Source organism: Carcharodon carcharias, chromosome 15, assembly GCF_017639515.1.
Source record: "Carcharodon carcharias isolate sCarCar2 chromosome 15, sCarCar2.pri, whole genome shotgun sequence".
Classification (NCBI taxonomy): domain Eukaryota; kingdom Metazoa; phylum Chordata; class Chondrichthyes; order Lamniformes; family Lamnidae; genus Carcharodon; species Carcharodon carcharias.
The window spans coordinates 10,272,877-10,295,010 of NC_054481.1; the positions used below are offsets into that span (position 1 = coordinate 10,272,877).

Genomic DNA, 22,134 nt, shown 5'->3' on the forward strand with positions numbered 1-22,134 from the left:
CTGGATGCAGGGAGGGGGGGGTTGCAGTGAGCTGGATGCAGGGAGGGGGGGTTGCAGTGAGCTGGATGCAGGGAGGGGGGGGGGTTGCAGTGAGCTGGATGCAGGGAGGGGGGGGGGTTGCAGTGAGCTGGATGCAGGGAGGGGGGGGGTTGCAGTGAGCTGGTTGCGGGGGGCGGGGGGGGGTGGGTGGTGGTTGCAGTGAGCTGGATGCAGGAGGAGGAGGAGGAGAAGGGGGGGGGATGTTTGCAGTGAGCTGGATGCAGGAGGCGGGGGTGGGGTGGTGGTTGCAGTGAGCTGGAAGCGATCTCACTTTCCCAGAATGCAGACAGCTCGTCCTGACGTCAGATGACAGCGAGCGGAGCCTGGAGATTTTTTTTCTAGTGGAGCGAGGGAGCGCAGAGAGAGAGAGAGAGAGAGCGCGAGGGACACACACAGAGAGAGAGAGAGAGCGCGAGGCAGGGAGCGAGCGAGCGAGCAGAGAGAGAGCGCGAGGGACACACACAGAGAGAGAGCGCGAGGCAGGGAGCGAGCGAGCGAGCGAGCCCGCGCTATTGTTCACCCACACAGGCGGAGAGCCACCTCCCGGCCCGGTGGCCCCCCACAGCTTTGGGGGTGGTGGTTGGGGGGGGGGGGGGGGGAGAGAGGGGTGGTGGTGGGTGATCTGTCGGGGGCGGGGGGGGGGGGGTGGAGAGAGAGAGAGAGAGAGAGAGAGGGAGGGAGGAGCTGGGGGACGCGGTGAGAGCTGCCGGCTCCTCTCTCACTCCCAGAGCCCGGCTCCTTCCCGCGGCCAACCGCCGCCCCCTCACCCCCCATCCCCATCCCCATCCCCATCCCCGTCCCCGTCCCCTCAGCCGCCGTGCCTCCGGCCAAGATGATGGAGCTGGACGACGGGGTGGTGTACCAGGATGACTGCTCGGTGTCCGTCATGTCCGAGCGGGTCTCCGGCCTGGCCAACAGCATCTACCGCGAGTTCGAGCGGCTCATCCACAAGTACGACGAGGAGGTGGTGAAGGAGCTGATGCCGCTGGTGGTGAACGTGCTGGAGAACCTGGACTCGGTCTTCACCGAGAACCAGGAGCACGAAGTGGAGCTGGAGCTGCTGCGGGAGGACAACGAGCAGCTCCTCACCCAGTACGAGCGAGAGAAGTCCCTCCGAAAACAAGCCGAGGAGGTGAGTGAGGAGCCGAGGTAAATAAACCTCCCTCAATTTATCAATTCCTCCTCCTCCTCCTCCTCCTCCTCCCTTCCTCCCACGTCCATCACTTATTTTCATCCTGCTGCATCAACCCAAGTGTGGTAATTTAATCATCCCAGTCTCTTCCGTTTACTTCTACATGGTTTACATTTTAACTCTTTTTTTAAAAAAAAAGATATTAAATTACATAGTTGTCCTATTTAACCTCATTGTTTACATTTTAACTCCTTGATATCGATCTAGACAATCGTTTCATTTCTACGTGGTTTACATTTTAACTTTTCTATGTATTAAATAGTCATCTCATTTAACCTCATTGTTTGCATTTAACTCTTCGTCATGAATCGAATTCGTTTCGACCTGGTTTACATTTTAACTCTTTTTTTAAAAAAAAAAATTGGATTGAATAGGCAGCCCGTTTGCACTGAGACTTAAATATTTTCTGAGACTTAAATATTTTCTGCCTGTTTCTAACCTGTTTCTTATCTGCCCCTTTTCTAACCTGTCCAAATGGTGTGTCCTCACAAGTGTGCCTATCAATAATCATTGTCACCCAGTGAAGGGATTTTGTTGTTATTGCCCCTGAGTTAACCAAATGGAAAATGTATTTGCCAAAGATTGGAAGTTCAGCTGACGATAATGATACTGTCATGAGACACTCTTGCTTGTTTTACAGACTGAATGATAATAAATGTTTCCATTTTAGATCATGGTAGTAATTTGGTGAGAACAATCCTTCTACGTAGGGTTAGGTCAGTTTTTCCATTCAGCTAGTCTGTGCAATCAATTTTGCTACATCTACATATGCTGATATATGTTTAGGCAGCGACTTAAATGTGTTTTTGTTTGATAGGGGCACTTATCTCTGTGATTTCAGCTCAGTGCTCTAACAGAAGTCTGATAAAATGTCTGGGCCAACCTGCAGTAAGAACAATTAAATCACTTTTTTTTTGCAGATTTTTGCATTGATCTTGGCACCTGATCAGTAGGTGTTGATGTGGCAATTGAGTCACATGAGGGTGGATTCAGTAAGGTGACAAATAAAATGCAGGGAGCCATGTTGTGCATATTCCAGATCGTTTGAGACAGGAAGGGTGTGGAACTTCACTTGGGGGCCTGTATTGAGCAGATTTACCCCTGTGGATTATAGGGATGTATAGGTCTTCAGTATGGTAAGAATAACTACGAGGAACCACAATGAATATATTTAACTCAGTAGAATCTGGAAGAATGCAGACTGTTACACTGTCAGTAAATGCAGAAACAGTTGTCAGAAGCTATACTGAATACATTTCAGACTTGCAGAACCTAGAAATTTCAGCAACACAGAAGAAGCCACAGGGACCATTGTTGGACATACTGAGCCTGAATCTAAAATATTTGAGGCTGTTTCTGAATTCTAAGTAGAAAAAATGATCAGGCAGCATAAAAGAAAATAACTAGTGGCTCCCCAATGATTTGGTAAATGCACTACATGGTTTCATACCTAGACTTATAAAGCAAGAAGGTTCTAGGCCCGATATCTACCTTGTGTTGAGTTAGCTGTTTTTGACTGAGACAGTGGTAAGAGTAATAATATTCCCCCCCTCTTTAACCTGAGGCTTCATTGTACCCAGGCAAAGGAAGGGGAATCTTGGCCAATTTCCATTCCTGAACACTCTTCAGTGGCCTCCGCTATTGCTTGGCATTGGGTAAGGGACATGAACAAGCTCAGTTGAGATACCAAGCCCCCCAGTAGAAAAAAAGAGAGGCTTGCATTTATTTAGCTCCTTTCACAACCCCAAGATGGAAAATTCTTTTTTTCTGTTGAAATGTTGCCATCATTATAAAGTAGGAATCGGGAGAATTTGGGCAGGCAATGGCGTAGTGGTATTGTTGGACAAATAATCCAGAGACTTAAGGTAATGTTCTGGGACTTGGGTTCAAATACCATCGCGGCAGATGGTGGAATTTGAATTCGTTAGACTTTTAATTCCAGTTTATTATTGATGACCATGAAACCATTGCCCATTGTTATAAAAACCCATCTGACTCACTAATGTCCGTTAGGGACAGAAGTCTGCCATCCTTATCTGGTATGGCCGACAGATGACTCCTGGCCCATAGCATTGTGGTTGGCTCTTAAATGCCCTCTGAACAAAGGCAATTAGGGATGGGCAATAAATGCTGGCCTAGCCAGTGGCACTCACATCCCATGAATGAATTAAAAAAAAATGGCAGCCAGTTTATATGCAGCAAGATCTGACAAACATCAATATAATCAGACAATTTGTTGTCATGATGATTGGTGCGGTTTAAAATATTGGCCAGGACTTTGGGAGAACGCCCTATTTCTCGTTTTGGAAATAGTGCCAGTGTACTCTTGTGTAGTGTACCCAAGGAAAGGTACTGCAGCATGGAGTGATGCAATAAGCAAACATAATTTTTTTAAAGCTTGAAACATTTGGTCTTTCAGGAAATTCAGAAATGACCGGAGGGAGAAATATTGACTATGGGGTAACTTTCTAAGGGGGTGGGGGGTGGCGAAATGGTGGGAAACCTTGTATGTGGCCAGTGGATATTGGCAGTATGGTGTGCTGCCATAGTTTGTCAACCTTTGGTTTCAATGGATAGGAGCGTACGGTGGCAGTTGCGACTTCCAATATGTGGCAGTGGTAGATGACACCAAAAGTGTGTCCAGAAAATTACCCCTTGTATTCCAGCCCTATGGGATCTGTAGAAATGTGGATCTGCTGGCAGGGAGTCATGGTAACAATATTGAACATGTGCCCAGTTTGTGGAAGCTGGAAAAATTTGAAACCTACAAGCCATTAGAGGACTGCGCAAATATTTTTGCATGGCCTTGCCCCACCCTATCTCTGTAATCTTCCTCCAACTCTTTAGTTCTCCAAGATCTTAACACTTCTCCAGTCCTGGCTTCTTGTCCATTCCCTAATTTATTGGCCCCACCATTAGCGAGTGTGCTTTCAGCTTCCTTGGGGCCCTAAGCTCTGGGATAGCCTCCCTCTAAACCTCTCTGCCTCTCCCTTCTCCTTTTAGGACACTCCTGAAAACAAACTTCTGACTCATCTGTCTTAATATCTCCTTACGTAGCTCAGTATTAAATTCTGTTTGATAATGCTTCTGTAAAAGCGCCTTGTGTCATTTTATTATATTGAGCTTGCTATTTAAAGGCAAGTTTATTTGTGTTATTTGAAATAGAAAATCAATAAGACTCAATTTTATCTGGCATTTTAGTCATCAGTGTAGAAAAGTGGTTAATAACTATTTGAGGTGAGAAAACTTTAGTGACATTGCAGTTATTTATATAGTATATTTTTGTTGGAAATGATCTAATTTGAGTTCCCTGTGCCATGTAGCACTTACCAATCTTTTTTATTATTTGATGGGATGTGGGCATCACAGCCAAGACCAGCATTTGTTGTCCATCCCTAATTGCCCTTGAGTAGCTTGCTAGGGTTAAGAGTCAACCACAGTGTGGGTCTGGAGTCAGACCGGGTAGATTTAGGACATTAGTGAGCGAGATGGATTTTTACAACAATTGCTGCTATTTTCATGGTCACACAAACACACCCTTACTGGGACCAGCTTTTAATTCCAGGTTAATTGAATTTAAATTCCACCAGCTGCCATGGTGGGATTTGAACCCATGTCCCCAGCACATTAGTCTGGATTACTAGTCCAGTGACATTACTATTGCACCACCATCTCATACTTAGACCTGCTCCTTATCCACTGCTATTAAAGTGGCATGGGTTAGTCCCCTTAGATATTTTCCCTCCCTTTCAGATTGGTGAAACATGTTGGCATTCTCTCAGTTGGTCGTCCAGGTTTGCCAGGGATCCTCCATTTAAGTTATGGCCTTGACTTAATGATCCCAAAGGAAAGTAATGGCTCATATGCTGCTTGCTGCCTTTGCAGGCAGACTGCTGAGTTCCGGAAGGAATCATGAGCAAATAACCTTCATTACCGTCTCTAGTGCAGTCAGGCTGCTAAATACAGTATTTAATACTACTCCATGTGAGAACACAAAATGACAAGCATTGCTTCAAATATAAATTTGCTTTTTGCAGTTATTGGGATACGAAATAAGATTGTGATAAACTGGCTGAGAGATCATGCCACTTATACATCTTGCTGTACTGTAGGCTGAATGGCTTCCTCCAGGGGTGTATAAGCAGCTGGATGTTCAGCTACATTGACCTGCAATGGATTTTAGTGGGATGGTTCTTTAAAAGTAACTTTTGAGTTGCTTAATTTTCAGAGTTTGTTATTTTTACAATTTGCAAAATCTGAACTGAAGGGGTACATTGTGCAGTGGGTTAATACACTACATTCTGAGAGATAGCAGTAATTACTTAATCAGTTGGGCAAAGTATGTATGTGGGCAGAACAATGTAGTTATAATTTAATACTGAGAAGAATTGTACATGGGTAGGAAGAATGGGTGGCACAAATACTCCATTAACGGTATTGAAATAGCCAAGGCAGAAGTTAAAAAAGATGTAGGAGTCTTAATAGACTCAACAAACAGCATGTTCAACTTGTGCAGAGTAACAATCAACAGAGTCACAGAAACATACATAGAACCCAAAGTTCAAGAGAGTTGGGGGGCAGAGGTGAGTATGGTGGCCAGTACCAAGGAGAAGACGCTAGGAAAACTGAAAGCTCTGAAGGTGGATAAATCACCTGGACCAGATGGATTGCATCCCAGAGTTCTGAAGGAGATAGCTGAAGAGATAGTGGAGGCGTTAGTGGTGATCTTTCAGGAATCACTGGAGTCAGAGAGGGTCCCAGAAGACTGGAAAATCGCTAATGTAACCCCCCTGTTTAAGAAGGGAGTGAGGCAAAAGACGGGAAATTACAGGCCTATTAGCCTGACCTCGGTCGTTGGTAAGATTTTAGAGTCCATTATTAAGGATGAGATTTCAGAATACTTGTAAGTGCATGGTAAAATAGAGCAAAGTCAGCATGATTTCATCAAGGGGAGGTCATGCCTGTCAAATCTGTTAGAATTCTTTGAGGAGGTAACGAGTAGGTTAGACAAAGGAGAGCCAATGGATGTTATCTACTTGGACTTCCAGAAGGCCTTTGACAAGGTGCCGCACAGGAGGCTGCTCAGTAAGATAAGAGCCCATGGGGTTAGAGACAAGGTACTTAGCATGGATAGAAGATTGGCTGTCTGGTAGGAGGCAGAGAGTATGGATAAGGGGGTCCTTCTCAGGATGGCGGCCAGTGACTAGTGGAGTTCCGCAGGGGTCAGCGTTGGGACCACAACTTTTCCCTTTATACATTAATGATCTAGATGAAGGAACTGAGGGCATCCTGGCTAAGATTGCAGATGATACAAAGATAGGTGGAGGGACAGATAGTATTGAGGAGGCGGGGAGGCTGCAGACGGATTTGGACAGGTTAGGAGAATGGGCAAAGAAGTGGCAGATGGAATACAACGTGGAGAAATGTGAGGCCGTGCACTTTGGTAGGAAGAATAGAGGCAAAGACTTTTCTAAATGGGGAGAGAATTCAGAAATCTGGAGTGCAAAGGGACTTAGGATTTCTAGTCCAGGATTCTCTTAAGGTTAACTTGCAGGTTGAGTCGGTAGTTAGGAAGGCAAATGCAATGTTGGCATTTATTTTGAGAGGACTAGAATATGAAAGCAGGGATGTGCTGCTGAGGCTTTATAAGGCTCTGGTCAGACCACATTTAGAATATTGTGAGCAATTTTGGGCCCCGTACTTCAGGAAGGATGTTCTGGCCCTGGAGCGGGTCCAGAGGAGGTTCACGAGAACGATCCCAGGAATGAAAGGCTTAACATATGAGGAATGTTTGAGAACTCGGTCTATACTCGATGGAGTTTAGAAGGATGAGGGGGGATCTGATTGAAACTTACAGAGTACTGAAACACCTGGATAGAGTGGACATGGGGAAGATGTTTCCATTAGTAGGAGAGACTAGGACCCGAGGGCACAGCCTCAGAGTAAAGGGAAGACCTTTTAGAACAGAGATGAGGGGAAACTTCTTTCACCAGAGAGTGGTGAATCTATGGAATTCATTGCCACAGAAGGCTGTGGAGGCCAGGTCATTGAGTGTATTTAAGACCGAGATAGATAGGTTCTTGAATGATAAGGGGATCAAAGGTTACGGGGAGAAGGCGGGAGAATGGGGTTGAGAAACTTATCAGCAATGATTGAATGGCGGAACAGACTTGATGGGCTGAATGTCCTAATTTCTGCTCCTATGTCTTATGGTCTTAGGATATGTCACACTTGGTTTAGTGGGTCATACTTTTGCCTTTGAGCCAAAAGGTTGTTGGTGCAAATCCCATTCTAGAGACTTAAGCATGCAATCCAAGCTGCCAGTACTGAGAGTGTTGCACTGTCAGAGATGCCATTTTTCCCGCGCTCCGACACCTCTCTCGGCAACCGCAGCCCCACAATTTGAACTGTCTCATGGAAATTCTCTCCATGCCTTTCTGTTTGGCGTGGAGGTGTTTCCTGTATCACCTACTGCTGCACACCCTTCATTTCTTTGTCTTCCTCCACTGTCAGGACAGAATTCTACTGTTTGGCGATGGAGGAGATTTTCAGTGGAGAGCTTTCTATGTGGGAGTCTGCTCTTTCTCCATCAGGGAGTTGGGGTGGAGGTTGTTGCATGCAGTAATGCCTTGCAATGGTAGGTTAAGATGGTTCATGGACTCCCAGGCCGCATGCATTTTCTGGGGCTAAGGAGAGCCCGCGTAGATAGCCTGAGGTTACAGCTCCCCTTCCATTTTTTGAAGGGACTGCTCCTCAATTTTTGGTTGCACTTCAGCTCCATGCTCCTGATCTTTGGTCACCCAGTGCGGAGGTGGCGGGGGTGGGGAATAGAGGAGGGCCTCCTTGTAAGCCTGCTCCTGGGCCTGGCCAAGGTGACCATCAACAGGTCCAAGCACTGGGTGGTTGAGGGGGTCGTCTGACCCGACTGTCTGTCCCTCTACCGCGGCTATGTTTGTGGCTGGGTGGCCTTGGAGAGGGAGCATACAGCGTCCACCGGTACGCTAGAAGCCTTCCACGATCGGTGGACACCGCAGGGGCTGGGGTGCATCATCACCCCTGGAAATGACATTTTGATTTAATTTTGTAAGTTTCCTTTCACGTTTTTGTTTTGGGTACAGTGCCCCACCCCCCTCTGATTTATCGATTTTTAGTTTAATTTGTTGATTTTGTTTCTCAAAAAGAGTCTATAAATAGGGGATAGCTGGGACACTGGGTTGAGTGGGAGGAGAGCTGTGTGACTGAACAGGTCAATAAACTCTCAGTGAAAAAAGCTCTGTCTTGGTTTCGGCTTCTCCAACTAGCTTGGATCCTGTTAACAGAAGTTACAAGTAAATTGTACAATGCGGTGGTTAGACTGCACTTTGAGCAGAGCTTTGGTTGCCAAAAAGCAAAGGAGACATTTGAGCATTTGAGGTAATGCAGAGAAAAAAATAAATGTTGACCTCTATTGTCAGAGGCTGAGTTAATAGGAAAGATTGGTGAAACTTGTGCTTTTCAATTTGGAATGGAAATATCTGAAAGGTAATCTTCTCGGAATTATCAAAATTGTTAAAGCACTGGGGAAAGTAAATCCACAATATTACTTCAAACAAATTGTGAGTGAGACAAAGGGTAATAAGTTTGAACTTGTAAAAGATAACTTCGACATTGATATAATGAAGTTCACAGAGCGAACAACATTTGAAATTGGTTTCTAGGTAAGTTAGTGGAAATGAAAACCCTGGAATCTTTGGCGGGGGGAAAGAACAATTAGATTTTAAATTGGGGGAGGGTAGGATCTTTCTGGATGAATACACTAAGATAGGCTGAACAGCCTCCCTCATTGGTAATTGTTTTATCATCTTAAAATTTTCATCTCTAAACTGGGTTTAATCCAGCCTGGGTTAAATTAAAATTTCTTCCCTTTTGGATTCTTTGGTCCTACACAAATTAGTTGTTTATGTTCAATGCAAAAAATGCAAATATTGCAGCAGAAATTTGTACGAAATTGGCAAAACCACCAGGACAGGATGATTGAAGCGCTAACTTCAAGTCTGTGTGTGTGTGTGTGTGTGTGTGTGTGTGTGTGTGTGTGTGTGTGCGTGTGTGCGTGTGCACACACACACTGGGGAGGGGGCAGTGGACATCAAGAGGGAGACAGACATCGTGGGGTGGGAGTCAGGCATGGAGATGAATTGGAAACTTGGGAGGAGATGGTGACGAGTTGTGGGAGAATCGGTCATTGTCTCATTGCAGGGATGGAAGCAGAGAAGCTTGGTGGTCTGGGGCGGGGAAGCACTCTTGCTTCTCTTGGCCCACAAGCAGTGCTCGAAAAATAATTGCCTCTTCCATCCAGCCACTGTTGCCTCTCTCAGGATTGGGAAATGTGGCCAGCATTACACCTAGAACAGGGAGCAAATCTTAGGCATGCAGCCATATTAAAATATTTTCATGACCGGTCAGCTTCTATAGATCAGGCTAATGTTCTGCTCCTGATAAAACCGTAAGTTGGAGGTGGCTGGGGCCAGGTTCAATTTGCCCTTTTTAAAATTTTTAACTCCCCCACCGCCCACCACAAAACTGGTTTTTGGAGATAAAATTCTCCTCTGTTACTCATGATAACATTTATACAGGTGCAGTGAGAGAATGCACGTATGAGGTTTGGATGAGGCAAAGGGAACTTTATGTTTCTCTTCCCACACAGATGCTGCCTGACCTGCTGAGTCTTTTCAGCATTTTTCTTTGTTTTATTCTTTCACAGGATGTGGGCATCGCTGGTTAGGCCAACATTTATTGCCCATCCCTAATTGCCCTGGAGAAGGTAGTGGTGAGCTGCCGCCTTAAACTGATGCAGTCCATCTAGTGTAGGTACACCCACAGTGCTGTTAGGGAGGGAGTTCCAGGATTTTGACCCAACAACAGTGAAGAAACGGTGATATAATTCCAAGTACTTATGAACATTTTCACAGTATCCATTAAGTATCCCAAAGAGTGTGTTTACATTTAGTGCAGAGAATGGGCCTAACGGGGGAATTTTATTTCAGATTTCCAGCATCCACCGTATTTTGCTTTTGTTTATGTGTTACTCATTCTGCATTGCACCCTCTCTGGTTCTGCTTTAACATTAGGCACCAAAACGTTTTGTTCCCTAGTGCTGACGTTTTTCAGCTTGATAAGCACAACAATTCTCCCAGAAGTAAAGGTTCAGCAACTTTAAGAGCCATACATTGTTCGGCAAAAATATATTTCTTCTGTTGGTTAGGACACTGGACAATTCTCAGGAAGAATGATGCCAGATAATTATGCTCTAATTGTGTCCAGCAAACACCACCCAGAGACTTATTCCGCAATGCCTGCGTCACACCCTTTGGGACGCTAGTCATCACCTATGCTATAAACAACAATTTTATTGAGCATGATCATCTAAATAGAGTCGTTTTCATTTTGTAGATGAGCTGGTGATTAGCAAGTAGTTCGTAATAATGAATAAAGAGGAAAATAAAATAAATTGAAAAATGTTATGAGCTGTTCCAGCCAGACCACTCAAAGGTGTGCAGTATTGAAGTCGTGTGTATTTCATTCTAGTACCTTGACATGTTAAGAGTTGTGCATTATTGCTTTATATTAGTTCATTCATCCTGTATTACAGGCCAGATCAACTACTTAATATTAAATCTGAAAGCAGACCAAGGGGCAGAATTTTACGGTCCCTGGCTGGCAGGTTTGCAAGTGAGGAGGCATGTAAAATTCCCTGGGCTAGCCTCCTCGCTACCTCCCTGCCTGCCCCCAGCCTGTTTGCAGTTTTACGGGGTGGGCAGCCGAGTGAATCTTTGGTGGCTTCCTGCCTTTCGCCCCAGTTGATGCCTTGGCTGCTTCTCGCCAGCTGCAATTTTATGGCTGGTGGGAGGAATTCAGGGATCTGGGTTGGCTTAGGGAGCCGGACAGATCACCTTGCTCATGCCTTGGTCAAGAAAGGGGCAGGATACCTCCATCACTGGCCCCCTTTCCACCTTGGGTGCCAACTACAAGGTAGGCCCCCACCCCCAGGTGCTTCCTCCCTTAATGGCTTTGCCATCAAGACCCCAGCCCCCTTTCCCCACCACCTGTGGGCGTCCCCTCCTATTCCCACCACAGTAACATGCACCTACCTGGTCTTGTGGGCTCCCAGCACTTCGATCCTGGGAATTGCTTGTAGTCCCAGCAGTGACCAGTGGCTACAGAGCTGCCAACCAATCAGATTGGCTGGCAGCCTTTGAGGCTGGACTCCTGCCCGAGTGAGGGATAGAAGTCACCTCTCCAGCCCAGTAACACTCCATGGAGCTTTACATGGCTGTGGGGCTGCGGCAGGGATGTGTTCCCTGTCGACCCTTTGGATGGTGGTGTGGGAAATCCTGCCATCTGAAAAATCCTGCCCATGAACTCTGTACAGTAAAAAGAAAGACTTGCATTTATATAGAGCTTTTTCTAATCACCAGATGTCACAAATTGCTTCTCAGCCAGTGAAGTACAGTAAAGTTCTGCTGTTCGTGACCTTCCTCTTCTGCAAACTCACTTATTTGCACAAAAATCTCTGTACACCAGTTCACCCACTTGCGGACCCAAATGTTCACATATCCGCAGTTTTATAAATAAAATATAGATGCCATTTTTAGAAAATGCTGAAAAAAAAAGAAAAATCACCAAGATAGAGCTTAAAGAATAAGGAAGGTGATTGTGATGTATTTTCTGCAGTAGAAAGTGCATGCTGCATGTGCGTCGTCTGCTGTTGTTTGCACGTGGTCTTCCTTGTTGCTGTGATTTAACTTCTGATCACAGCCCACCTCCACTCCTTGAGCAAAGTATTGTGTGAGTGACAAATTTTACTTTTTTCTTGTTTTATTAAACAATTGCTGCAATGAATTTCTCTAAATTTATTAAAAACATAGTTTTTATTGCTTTTGATCCTTTATGCATGTACAATTTTAGGATGGCTGGAATCGATCCAATTGACTCCCATTGTAAAGTATCTTCGTCGTTAGCGATTTCGTCATTTGCAAGGTTTTGTGGGAATGTAACCCCTGCGAATGGCAGGACTTTCCTCTACTTTTTGAAGTGTAGTCACTGTTGTACGTAGTAAACGTGGCAGCCAATTTGTGCATGGTAAATTCCACAAACAGCAATGTGATAATGACCAGACAATTTGTCTTTTGTGATGTTGATTGAAGTATAAATTATCAGCCAGGATGCCAGGGACAATTCCCCTGCTCTTCTTCGAATAGTGCCACGGGATCTTCTTCATCTGAATGGGCAGATAGGACCTCAGTTTAATGTCGCGTCGGCAGTGCAGTTCCCCTTCAATACTGTATCAGAGCATATATCTCTGTTATTTACACTAAGTGATGCATTTAGGATTACAGGGCCACACCAGGTCATACATTTTATACCAGAGCTCTCGGTGTTACAGGTTGAATCCTCCTTAAATGTTCTGCATTGCAACTTGGCTCCTTATGTTTCTTGTTGGGTAAGGTACAACACTAAACTCTCGGCTTCCTCTCCCACATGGTCTGTAATTATAGCTTGGATATCCCTCAGCGATCATATATTACTGTTTGTCCCCCTCATGTGCATCCTGTATTATAGCTTGACTTCCCCTCATGCTCTACATTTCCCTTGCTGCTGTAGCAGTGTTGGTCTGTGTATTGGATGGGCTTGGATTGGTGCTGTTTTTGGTAGTTATGAGTACTCTTTAAAAAAAATAGTTGGCATTTGCTATTTCATGGAATTCAATCCAAGTATATTAAATTCTGATACATTGATCTGGAATTTCGTTGCTGTGTGAATTAAATGAACTCAATAAGTAATGCAAATTTTATGTGCTCAAAGCTGTTGCAAATGAATGTGTTTCTGTATTCTTTGCATCTGTGGTTCCATCCTTAATGGTTCATCAGTTTGTCATCAGGTCACCTGAAACTATCTCGATGATAGCATCTGTGGTTTTTAAAATGGTGTCTGTGAGACATTATTCAAAGTGAAGTACAAGTCTAGGAACTAACAGTCCTTGTGTGCTTTAAAAATAAGTAAAATCTTTTGTGTGTTTAGTATGCTGGGCTATTTAACAGTGTGGGTAATATCAATGGAGCCCAATCCTTCGATGGCATAGTGGTAACATTAATGGACTAGTAATGCAGAGGCCCAGGTTTTATACTCTGGAGAGACAGGTTCAAATCCCATCATGGCAGCTGGTGGAATTTAAATGCAATTAATTAATAAAACACCTGGAATTAAAGCTGATATCAGTAATAATGACCATGATGTCTCCAAAGTATTCCTGAAGAGACATACCATCGACTCTCTGGAGACCCTGGCTTCTGACCAACTGGAGAAGCACTGTACACATCAAGAGGCTTCATTGGGAATGTGCAGCGGTGAAGGTGAGGCTTCAGATGGAGTGCTAAAACTCCCAAACAACCCACCTACCCAACCTTTTAAAAACACCACCTACCCAGTATGTAGCAGAACCTGTAGATCGCGCGTTGGACATTATCATACTCTCTGAATCATACCTTCACAGCCTCAATGATGGGGGCACCCTGCATGTCAGTGCAAAAGACAAGGCTGAAGCACTTGCAACTGTCTTCAGCCAGAAGTACTGAGTGGATGATCCATCTTGGCCTCGTCCTGAGGTCACCAGCATCATAGATGATAGACTTCAGCCAATTCGATTCATTCCAAGTGAAATCAAGAAGGCTCTGGGGCCCTGACAACATTCTGCTAGTAGTGCTGAAGACTTGTGCTCCAGAACTAACCGTGTCTCTAGCCAAGCTGTTCCAGTACAGCTACAACACTGGCCATCCACCAGGCAATGTAGAAAACTGCCCCGATGTACTCTGGCAAAAAAAAAATGCACCCCAGTCTACTCTCTATCATCAGAAAATTAATGGAAGATATCGTTGACTGCGCTATCAAGTGGCATTTACTTAGCAATAATCTGCTGACTGATAACTCAGGTTGGGTTCCTCTAGGGCTGCTCAGCTCCTGACCTCATCAAAGCTTTGGCCCAAAATAGATAAAAAAGCTTCATACGAAGTGAGTTGAAAGTGACTGCCCTTGACACCAAGGCAGCATTTGACCAAGTGCGGCATCAGGGAGCCCTAGCAAAACTGAAGTCAGTGGGAATTGGGGAAATCTCTCCACTGGTTGGAGTCACACCTAGCACAAAGGAAGATGGCTGTGGTTGTTGGAGGTCAGTCATCTCAGTTGCAGGACATCACTGCAGGAGTTCCTCAGGGTAGTGTCGTAGTCCATCATTTTTAGCTGTTTCATCAATGAGCTTCCCTCCTTCATAGGGTCAGAAGTGGGGATGTTCGCTGATGAATGCATAATATTCAGTGCCATTCATGACTCCTCAAATACTGAAGCAGTCCGTGTCCATATGCAGCAAGATGACAAAATTCAGGCTTGGGTTGATGTGTGGCACAAATGTTACTTGCCACTTAAATGCCAGGCTATGACTATCTCCAACAAGGGAATCTAACCACCTCCCTTTGGCATTACCATTCCCAACAGCATTACTGTCCCTGCAACCCCACCAACAACATCCTGGGGTTCCATTGACCAGAAACTGAACTGGACCAGCCATGTAAATACTGTGGCTACAAGAGCAGGTCAGAGACTGGGAATCCTATGGCAAGTAACTCTCATCTCCTGACTCCCCTGTGCCTGTCCACCATCCACAAGGCACAAGTTAGGAGTGTGATGGAATACTCTCCACTTGCCTGGATGAGTACAGCTCCAATGACATTCAAGAAGCTCAACACCAACTGAGACAAAGCAGCCTGCTTGATTGGCACTCCATCTACCACCTTTAAACTTTCATTCCTTCTACCACAGATGCACAATGGTACCATCTACAAGATGCACTGTAGTAAGTCGTCAAGCCTCCTTCGACAGTACCTTCCAAACCTGCGACCTCTATCACCCATAAGGTCAAGGGCAGAAGATGCGTCTGAAAGTTCCTGCAAGTTCCCCTCTAAGTCACACACCATCCTGACTCGGAACTATATTGCTATTCCTTCACTGTTGCTGGGTCAAAATCCTGAAACTCCCTTCCTAACAGCATTGTGGATGTAACTACATCAGATGGACTGCAGCATTCAAGAAGGCATCTCACCTTCTTGAGGGCAATTTGGGATGAGCAACAAATGCTGGCTTTTCCAGCAATGCTCGCATCCCATGAATTGTACCTGCAGCTGTGATCAACTAAACACAGAGCTGCAATTGAGCCTGGATCTTCCTAATTTTTATGGCTGAATCCCACCACAGTGAATTTACTCACTGAGATTTTTGAAGAGCCTTGTGAACATTTTATTTTAAAACATAGGAACGTAGCAAATAGGAGCAGGAGTAGGTCATTTAGCCCTTCGAGCCTGCTCTGCCATTCAGTATGATCATGGCTGATCCTCTATCTCAACAATGTACTCCTGCTCTCTCCCCATACCCCTTTAGAGTCCAGGAACCTATTTCCTCCTTAAATATATTCAGTGACTCGGCCTAATTAGGCACTTTACCACATTTACCATCCATTATATGCACAGGTACTTGCTGCATGATTCCTAATACTTGTATCGCAATCTGCAGTAAATCCAAAGTACTAACATGAGAAATAGGAAATGTTTTGCTAGAATTAAAAATGTGTAAGAAACTATGTGCTGGGAGTGCTTTATTTCCACTTCTGTAATTTGCACAGAATTAGTGAAGTGTGGCAAACAGATGACTCCTAACAAGAAAGCTCCCTCAGTCATCAGTCTCCTCTTCAACTGTGAGTTGGACTGTTAATTGTATGAGAGATCATGGAGGTAATTCCAGAAGGAAATAGAAACCATGAAAAAATTAATCCCCTCCCTTGCTTCAAAAAAATTATTTCTGGCTTCATTCCAGGAATACCAAGAGAGATAAGAAATGACAGTTTGTTCCTTCCAGAATTGTGTGGAGTGAAACCACAGCTTTGTATTAATTTCAGGACTCTGGTGAAACCACACCTGGAATACTTTGCACAGTTTTGATCTCCATATCCAGTGAAAGACATAGAGGCAGTATAGCAAAGGTTTGCTAGATTGGTTCCTGGGGTGGGAAGGTTGTCCTATAATGAGAGGCTAAGTAAATTGGGTCTGTATTCTCTGGAGTGATCTCATTGAAGCATACAAGATTCTGAAGGGACTTGACAGGGTAGAAACCGAGAGTTTTTTCCTCTCGATGGCGAATCAAGAACATGGGGGCTCGGTCTCAGAGGTCAATTATTTACGACTTGGATGAGGAAAAATGTCCTCAGCCAGAGGGTTGTGAATCTTTGGAATTCTCTACCCCGGAGGGTTTTGGATACTATCATGTTGAATATATTTAAGGCTGGGATACATTTTTGGTGCCTCATGGAACTGAAGGAAATGGGGAGTGAGTGAAAAAGTGTATTTGAGGCAGAAGATAAGCTGTGATTGTATTGCGTAGTGGAGCAGGCTCGAGGGGCCAAATGGTCAACTCCCCCTATTTCTGATGTTCTTATGCCTAGAAGAATAAAAGGGCAGTTGTCATGCAGTCTCGTCTTGAGCACCAATCAGGAAGGCTAAACTGTATATTTATGTCGGACAGGCCATCAGAAATCTCTATCTTCGAGATGGTTGTTGAATTTCTTGCGTGTGTTCTGTCCTAGTCGTGGGGGTGGGTGATATTGGAGCATAGTCAGAAACTGTGTAGCTATCATGCAGGGGAATGGGTGATGTAGAATGAGATGCTTTTTCCCAATAGCTGAAAAAGTGCTTTGTCATCTTTAGTTTTGGAGGATCTGTAATGTATCTTTGTGTTTTGAAAAATTGTAACCTTGGATTATTTGCAGATAAATGTCTACATAAAGAACTATTCCCCACTCCTTTGAACTCTGGAAAAGTAGCATAATTGAAAAACATATTTACCCTGTATTCAAACACGCAGCCCAAAAGCTTACTGGTCACCGCTGTCACTATTGGTAACCGAATAGGCTATTCTGTTCAAAGCCATCAGCAGCAGTGCACCTCTTTTCTCCAGTAGGATGATCATACTCTGTGAAGGAGGCTGTGTGGATGCAAATTTAGTTTTTGGCTTATAAAAAAGACACTTCTATTTGGCAGTGTGTCGTGTGTAAAAAGTGATGTCCATCTGAAATGTAAGAATTACACACAGATATGATAGCAAATCTCTCATGGGTGCTGCTTACAGTGAGAGAGAAGATACACATTGACAGTAGCATTGTGCCATGTAAGTACAGCTATTCTTTTGCTGACGTATAGTCCTGAGCCCCATTAAGACTTCAAAATCTAATTGATTGGTAAACACCAGGCCTCTGTTCATTTAAAGTCCAGTTAAGGTGTTTTCAGTATGTGATGCTCTGGTAGAGCAAAGCTGCTGTTGTTTCTTTAAAGATTTCATAACCGTGAAATGGAGTTTTGCATTAAGTAGTGTGTTGGTCATCTGAAGGGCGAGCCTCCTAAAGTTTTTGCAATAATATGTGGATAAATAGTGGCAGATTTCCTGTGATGTTGTTCCAGATGAATCTGAGATTACATTATTAACAGAGCTGGGTTAGCAAGTGAAAAGGAATTAAATTTTTTCAAGCGATCTGCTTGCAGTCCATGAAATAAGTCATCTGTTTTTAATTGGTTCCTGGGCAAGAATTGTTTTTCCAACCCACTGCAGGTAGATGATAATATAGTTAGATTCTGTGGGGACTTTCTTATCCGAAGAAAAGCATTATACCTTGTAAGTTGAAATACTGTACATTGCTATATTCCTAAATTTGTAAGTGAAATAATAAAGGTAAAAGATAAAAGAAATGTGCTGACTCTCTCTACTTGCAAAACACACTATTTCCTGGCTTGAAGCCAAAAGTATGCATGCGCACTTGGACTCTTTTGCACCGCCTAATGGCTGGGATGCTGCCTCCAGGTCACTTGATGCCGTTGGTTGTGGTTCTGGGACCACCCAGGACTGGGAAGTCAAGGCTTCCTCTGGAGCTGGCCAACTCAATACAGGCACCAAGAGGCAAAGGCTCAGTGGCTGGGGTGAGGGGGTCTGGCTGCCATTCCTTCCCATGTTCTGTCCGGTAGTATTGGCTATGGATTCAGTGTGGGTGTCTACAGGGTGAGAGTGGTGGAGTTCCCGGTTACTGCCTCCAAGGCCCAGTTTCCTGTGGTTAGGGTCTGAAATGCTGTTTTTGAGCCTGTCTGCAGTGAGGTTCCAAAGATTTGAAGGCTGTGTTTGGTGATTAAACAGAGTAAATGTAATGGGAATGGAGAAGGGCTCTTATCAGAGATTGAGCATCATGCTGTACAGTAATTCATTGCTGAATGTTGTAGTTGTGTTCCTGAAAAGCGAACCTTTAAGTGAAACAACATTAAGAGAAACAGATTTTCAGATGTAAAAGATAAAAGAAATGTGCTGACTCACTCTACTTGCCTCCCGCTTGGTACCTCTGCTGCTCTCTGACCCTGCCCGCTGCTGCTAATCGAGCTCACTGAACTTCCTGCTTGCCACATATTCTGCTCCCTGACCTCCCTCTCGCTGGCCTCCCTAGTCCATGCTAACCTTTTCCTCTTGCCAAGCCTCCTGCTCCCGCCTCCCCCATTTTCTGCTTCCCTCTCCTGAAGCCTCGCTATGAGTGCAGGCTCGGAGGTAGGTGGCAGGAGGCAGGAAGACCGGCTTCAGGTTGCAGGGTTGAAGACTGGGAGGCAAGCTGCAATCTGGAGAGGTAGTGAGGGGGAAGGTCGGCACCGACTGGGAGGGCCGGGAGTGGGAGGGTTGGGAACAGGAGAGGACGCTCCAAAATGGGGCAGATCGAGTCACGCAACCCTACTTCATACCTGGCGTGAAACAATGTTAAAATAAAACCCCCCCAACGCTAAACACGAATACCCGTCCCATTAACTGCACGACATTAAAGCGAAACAACTTAAAACAGGGACTTGCTGCATATGGTTTGTGGTATATTAAGGTGCGTGATATATTAAGGTATATGGGTTAAATCATTGATACTGGCACTGCAACCGAGGTGGGCAATGAACGCACAACAATGAAGTCAATGGTGGGAGAAACGGTGCCTGTGCCAGTGGACAGAGTGGGTGCTGAGTGGACATTTGCAACTGTTCCTGTTGGGCATCAAAAGTTAGTCTATATCTTTTCAGGATGACTTTAGACTGCACCATCTTTGATGCAGGCAGCTGCCTGGGATGTTGCTGAGATTGATGTTACAGGCACTGCAACTGCATGTGCAGTGGGTTAGCAACTCTGAGAGAGCAGCTCTATTCTGCAGAGTAGTAACTGGGCACCCAATTTTTTAGGGTGCAGGCTTTTGTAGTGTTTCCAGAAAACAACAATCTAAACTAATTTTCATCTCTCTTCCTTGTCTGCCAGATATCTCTGCAACAGTACTTAGTGCTGGCAAAATGTTCAGCTTAAATAGACATTTGGGATATTTATTGAAAACTCTCTCCAAACATGAAGGATCCATCCCTTCCAGAAGTTGCCATCCATTTATGAATTATTTTTCTGCAGTTTGCTTTGATTTTGTTTCTCTGGTTAAAATGCCAGTCAGAATTTAAAATGTTATTGTACATTAATATATAATTAATATTAGGGGTATTGGAGTTGAACTCAAATTGAGTGAAAACCTGGAATTCTAACCTCAGTGCATTTTGGGGCTGTGGTTGAAGTAACCACAGCCAATAGTAGCATTAGTGATCGTGAAATAATTGCCAAAGAATTATTGGGTGATAATAGTTGATTGAGAAAATTAAAAAGTGCAGCTCAAAATATCAATCTGCTTTCAGGATGGTTCAGTGGGTGAATACACTACAGGGAGTGCAATGGAGGTTCATCAGACTAATCCCTGGGATAGCAGGATTGTCTAATGAGGAGAGATTGAGGAAACTAGGCCTGTATTCTCTAAAGTTTCGAAGAAAGAGAGGTGATCTCATTGAGGCTTACAAAATTCTTACAATGTGGGATAGGGTAGATGTGGATAGAATCTTTCCCCCCGGCTGGTGAGTTAGAACTAGGGGACATAATCTCAGAATAAGGGGCAGGTCATTTAAGACTGAGTTGAAGAGGAATTTGTTTACTCAGAGGTTGGTGAATCTTTGGAATTCTCTCCCCCTGAGGGCTGTGGAAGCTCAATCACTGAGCATGTTCACGACAGAATTGATAGATTTCTGGAGACTAATGATGTGAATGGTTATGGGGATAGCGCGGGAAAGTGGCATTGAGGTAGATTATCAGCCGTGATCTAGTTGAATGGTGGAGCAAGCTTGACAGGCTAAATAGCATAATCCTCCTGTGTTCCTATGGTGTGATATTGACCAGTTACAGACCATTTTAAAGAAATAAAAATGCTCATCTAAATAGTGTTATTGGACGATACAGGTACAGTGTCCCAAATCCGGCATCCTCGAGACAGAAGCCATGCCGGACTTCAGACTTGTCCGGATTTTGGATTACCAACTCCTTCACAATGGCTTCACGGGTTGGTGAGAAATGGCTGCTTTCTGACCCCCCTCACCTGAAAGCGGCTGGGAATGTTGCAATCAGAATTTTCCTGCCGGCGGCACAGGCAGCTTCATATCCGGAGAATAGGGAGGGCCTGGGGTGGACTTGGATGGACTCGGGTCCTGTGTGCGCACAGTTGTTGCTGCTTCAGTCCTATGGGATCAGTCCGAGAATGGCTCCTTCATCCCTGTGCTTACTCTGTTCAGGGAGTGGTGCCCGAGGGAAAAATGCCTGGTTTTTGGACAGTTCCGGTTTTTGGCTAGCCAGGTTTGAGACATTGTACCTGCACAAATATTTTCAAAACCTATTTATTTTCCACATTTCCAGAAATGAGGAGCTACAGTTACGTGAACAGGATTGGAGAAGTTGGGACTCTTCTCCTTGGAGAAGAGAAGGTTGAGAGGAGATTTGATCGAAGTGTTCAAAATCATGAGGGGTCTGAACAGATAGGGAAAAACTGTTCCCATTGGCAGAAGGATGGAGAACCAGAGGACACAGATTTAAGGTGATTGGCAAAAGAAGCAATGACCACATGAGGAAAATCTTTTTCTTATCGAAGCAAGTGGTTAGGATTTGGAATGCCCAGTCTGAGTGTGTGGTGAAGGCAAATTGAATTGTGGCTTTCAAAAGAGAATTGGATCATTATCTGGAGAGGAAAAATATGCAGGGCTATGGGGAAATGTCAGGGGAGTGGCACTAGATAAGTTGCTTCTTCTGAGGACCAGCACATACATGATGGCTGAGTGGCCATCTTCTGTGCTGTAACCATTCTCTGATTCATTATTTCAGTTTTTAGTTTCAGGTTGTGGATTTAAAAAAAAAAAAATCTATTCTTTCACAGGGTGTGGGCATCACTGACTGGGTCAGCATTTATTGCCCATCCCTAATTGCCCTAGAGAAGGTGCTGGTGAGCTTCTTGAACTGCTGCAGTCCATGTGGCGTTGGCACACCCACAGTGCTGTTAGGGAGGGGAATTCCAGGATTTTGACCCAGATGATTTTAAAATAAGCCTGCTGCCCCAAGCACCATAATAGTCCATGCATTTTGAGCAATGGATTATAGGATGTGGGTTTTAATTCTGGTTACTCAAAGCACTAATTTCTAACATTTTTACCACAGAAGTAGAAGTAGGCGAGTCACCTTGACCCATTCTTATGTCTTTCCCTGGTAGCAATGCAAAGGTGGGATTAGCAGGGAGGTCAATGAGGTGGTGAAAATTTTACATGGAAGGCAAATTTGCGAAATTGAATTTTGAACCAAGAGATGGAGGAAATGATAGAAAAAAGAGTGACAAGCAGGGAAATTCAATAGAAAACCAGATGTGCTTTTCCTCGAGCCACAAGAAGTCAAATCAATAGGCTGGAATAGCATCATCAAAT

At 44.5% G+C, this 22,134-nt stretch overlaps 1 protein-coding gene across 8 annotated transcripts in view; it reads left to right on the forward strand.

Moving 5' to 3' along the window:
- Positions 1-713: 713 nt before the first annotated feature.
- Positions 714-22,134, forward strand: part of mapk8ip3 (mitogen-activated protein kinase 8 interacting protein 3) — a 195,222-nt gene continuing 173,801 nt past the window's right edge. For all 8 annotated transcript variants that reach the window (XM_041206011.1, XM_041206015.1, XM_041206014.1 and 5 more), the window contains exon 1: positions 714-1,171. In XM_041206011.1, coding sequence (XP_041061945.1) covers positions 872-1,171 — 300 coding nt within the window. In that variant the 5' untranslated portion in view covers positions 714-871. The remainder of the gene's footprint in view (positions 1,172-22,134) is intronic.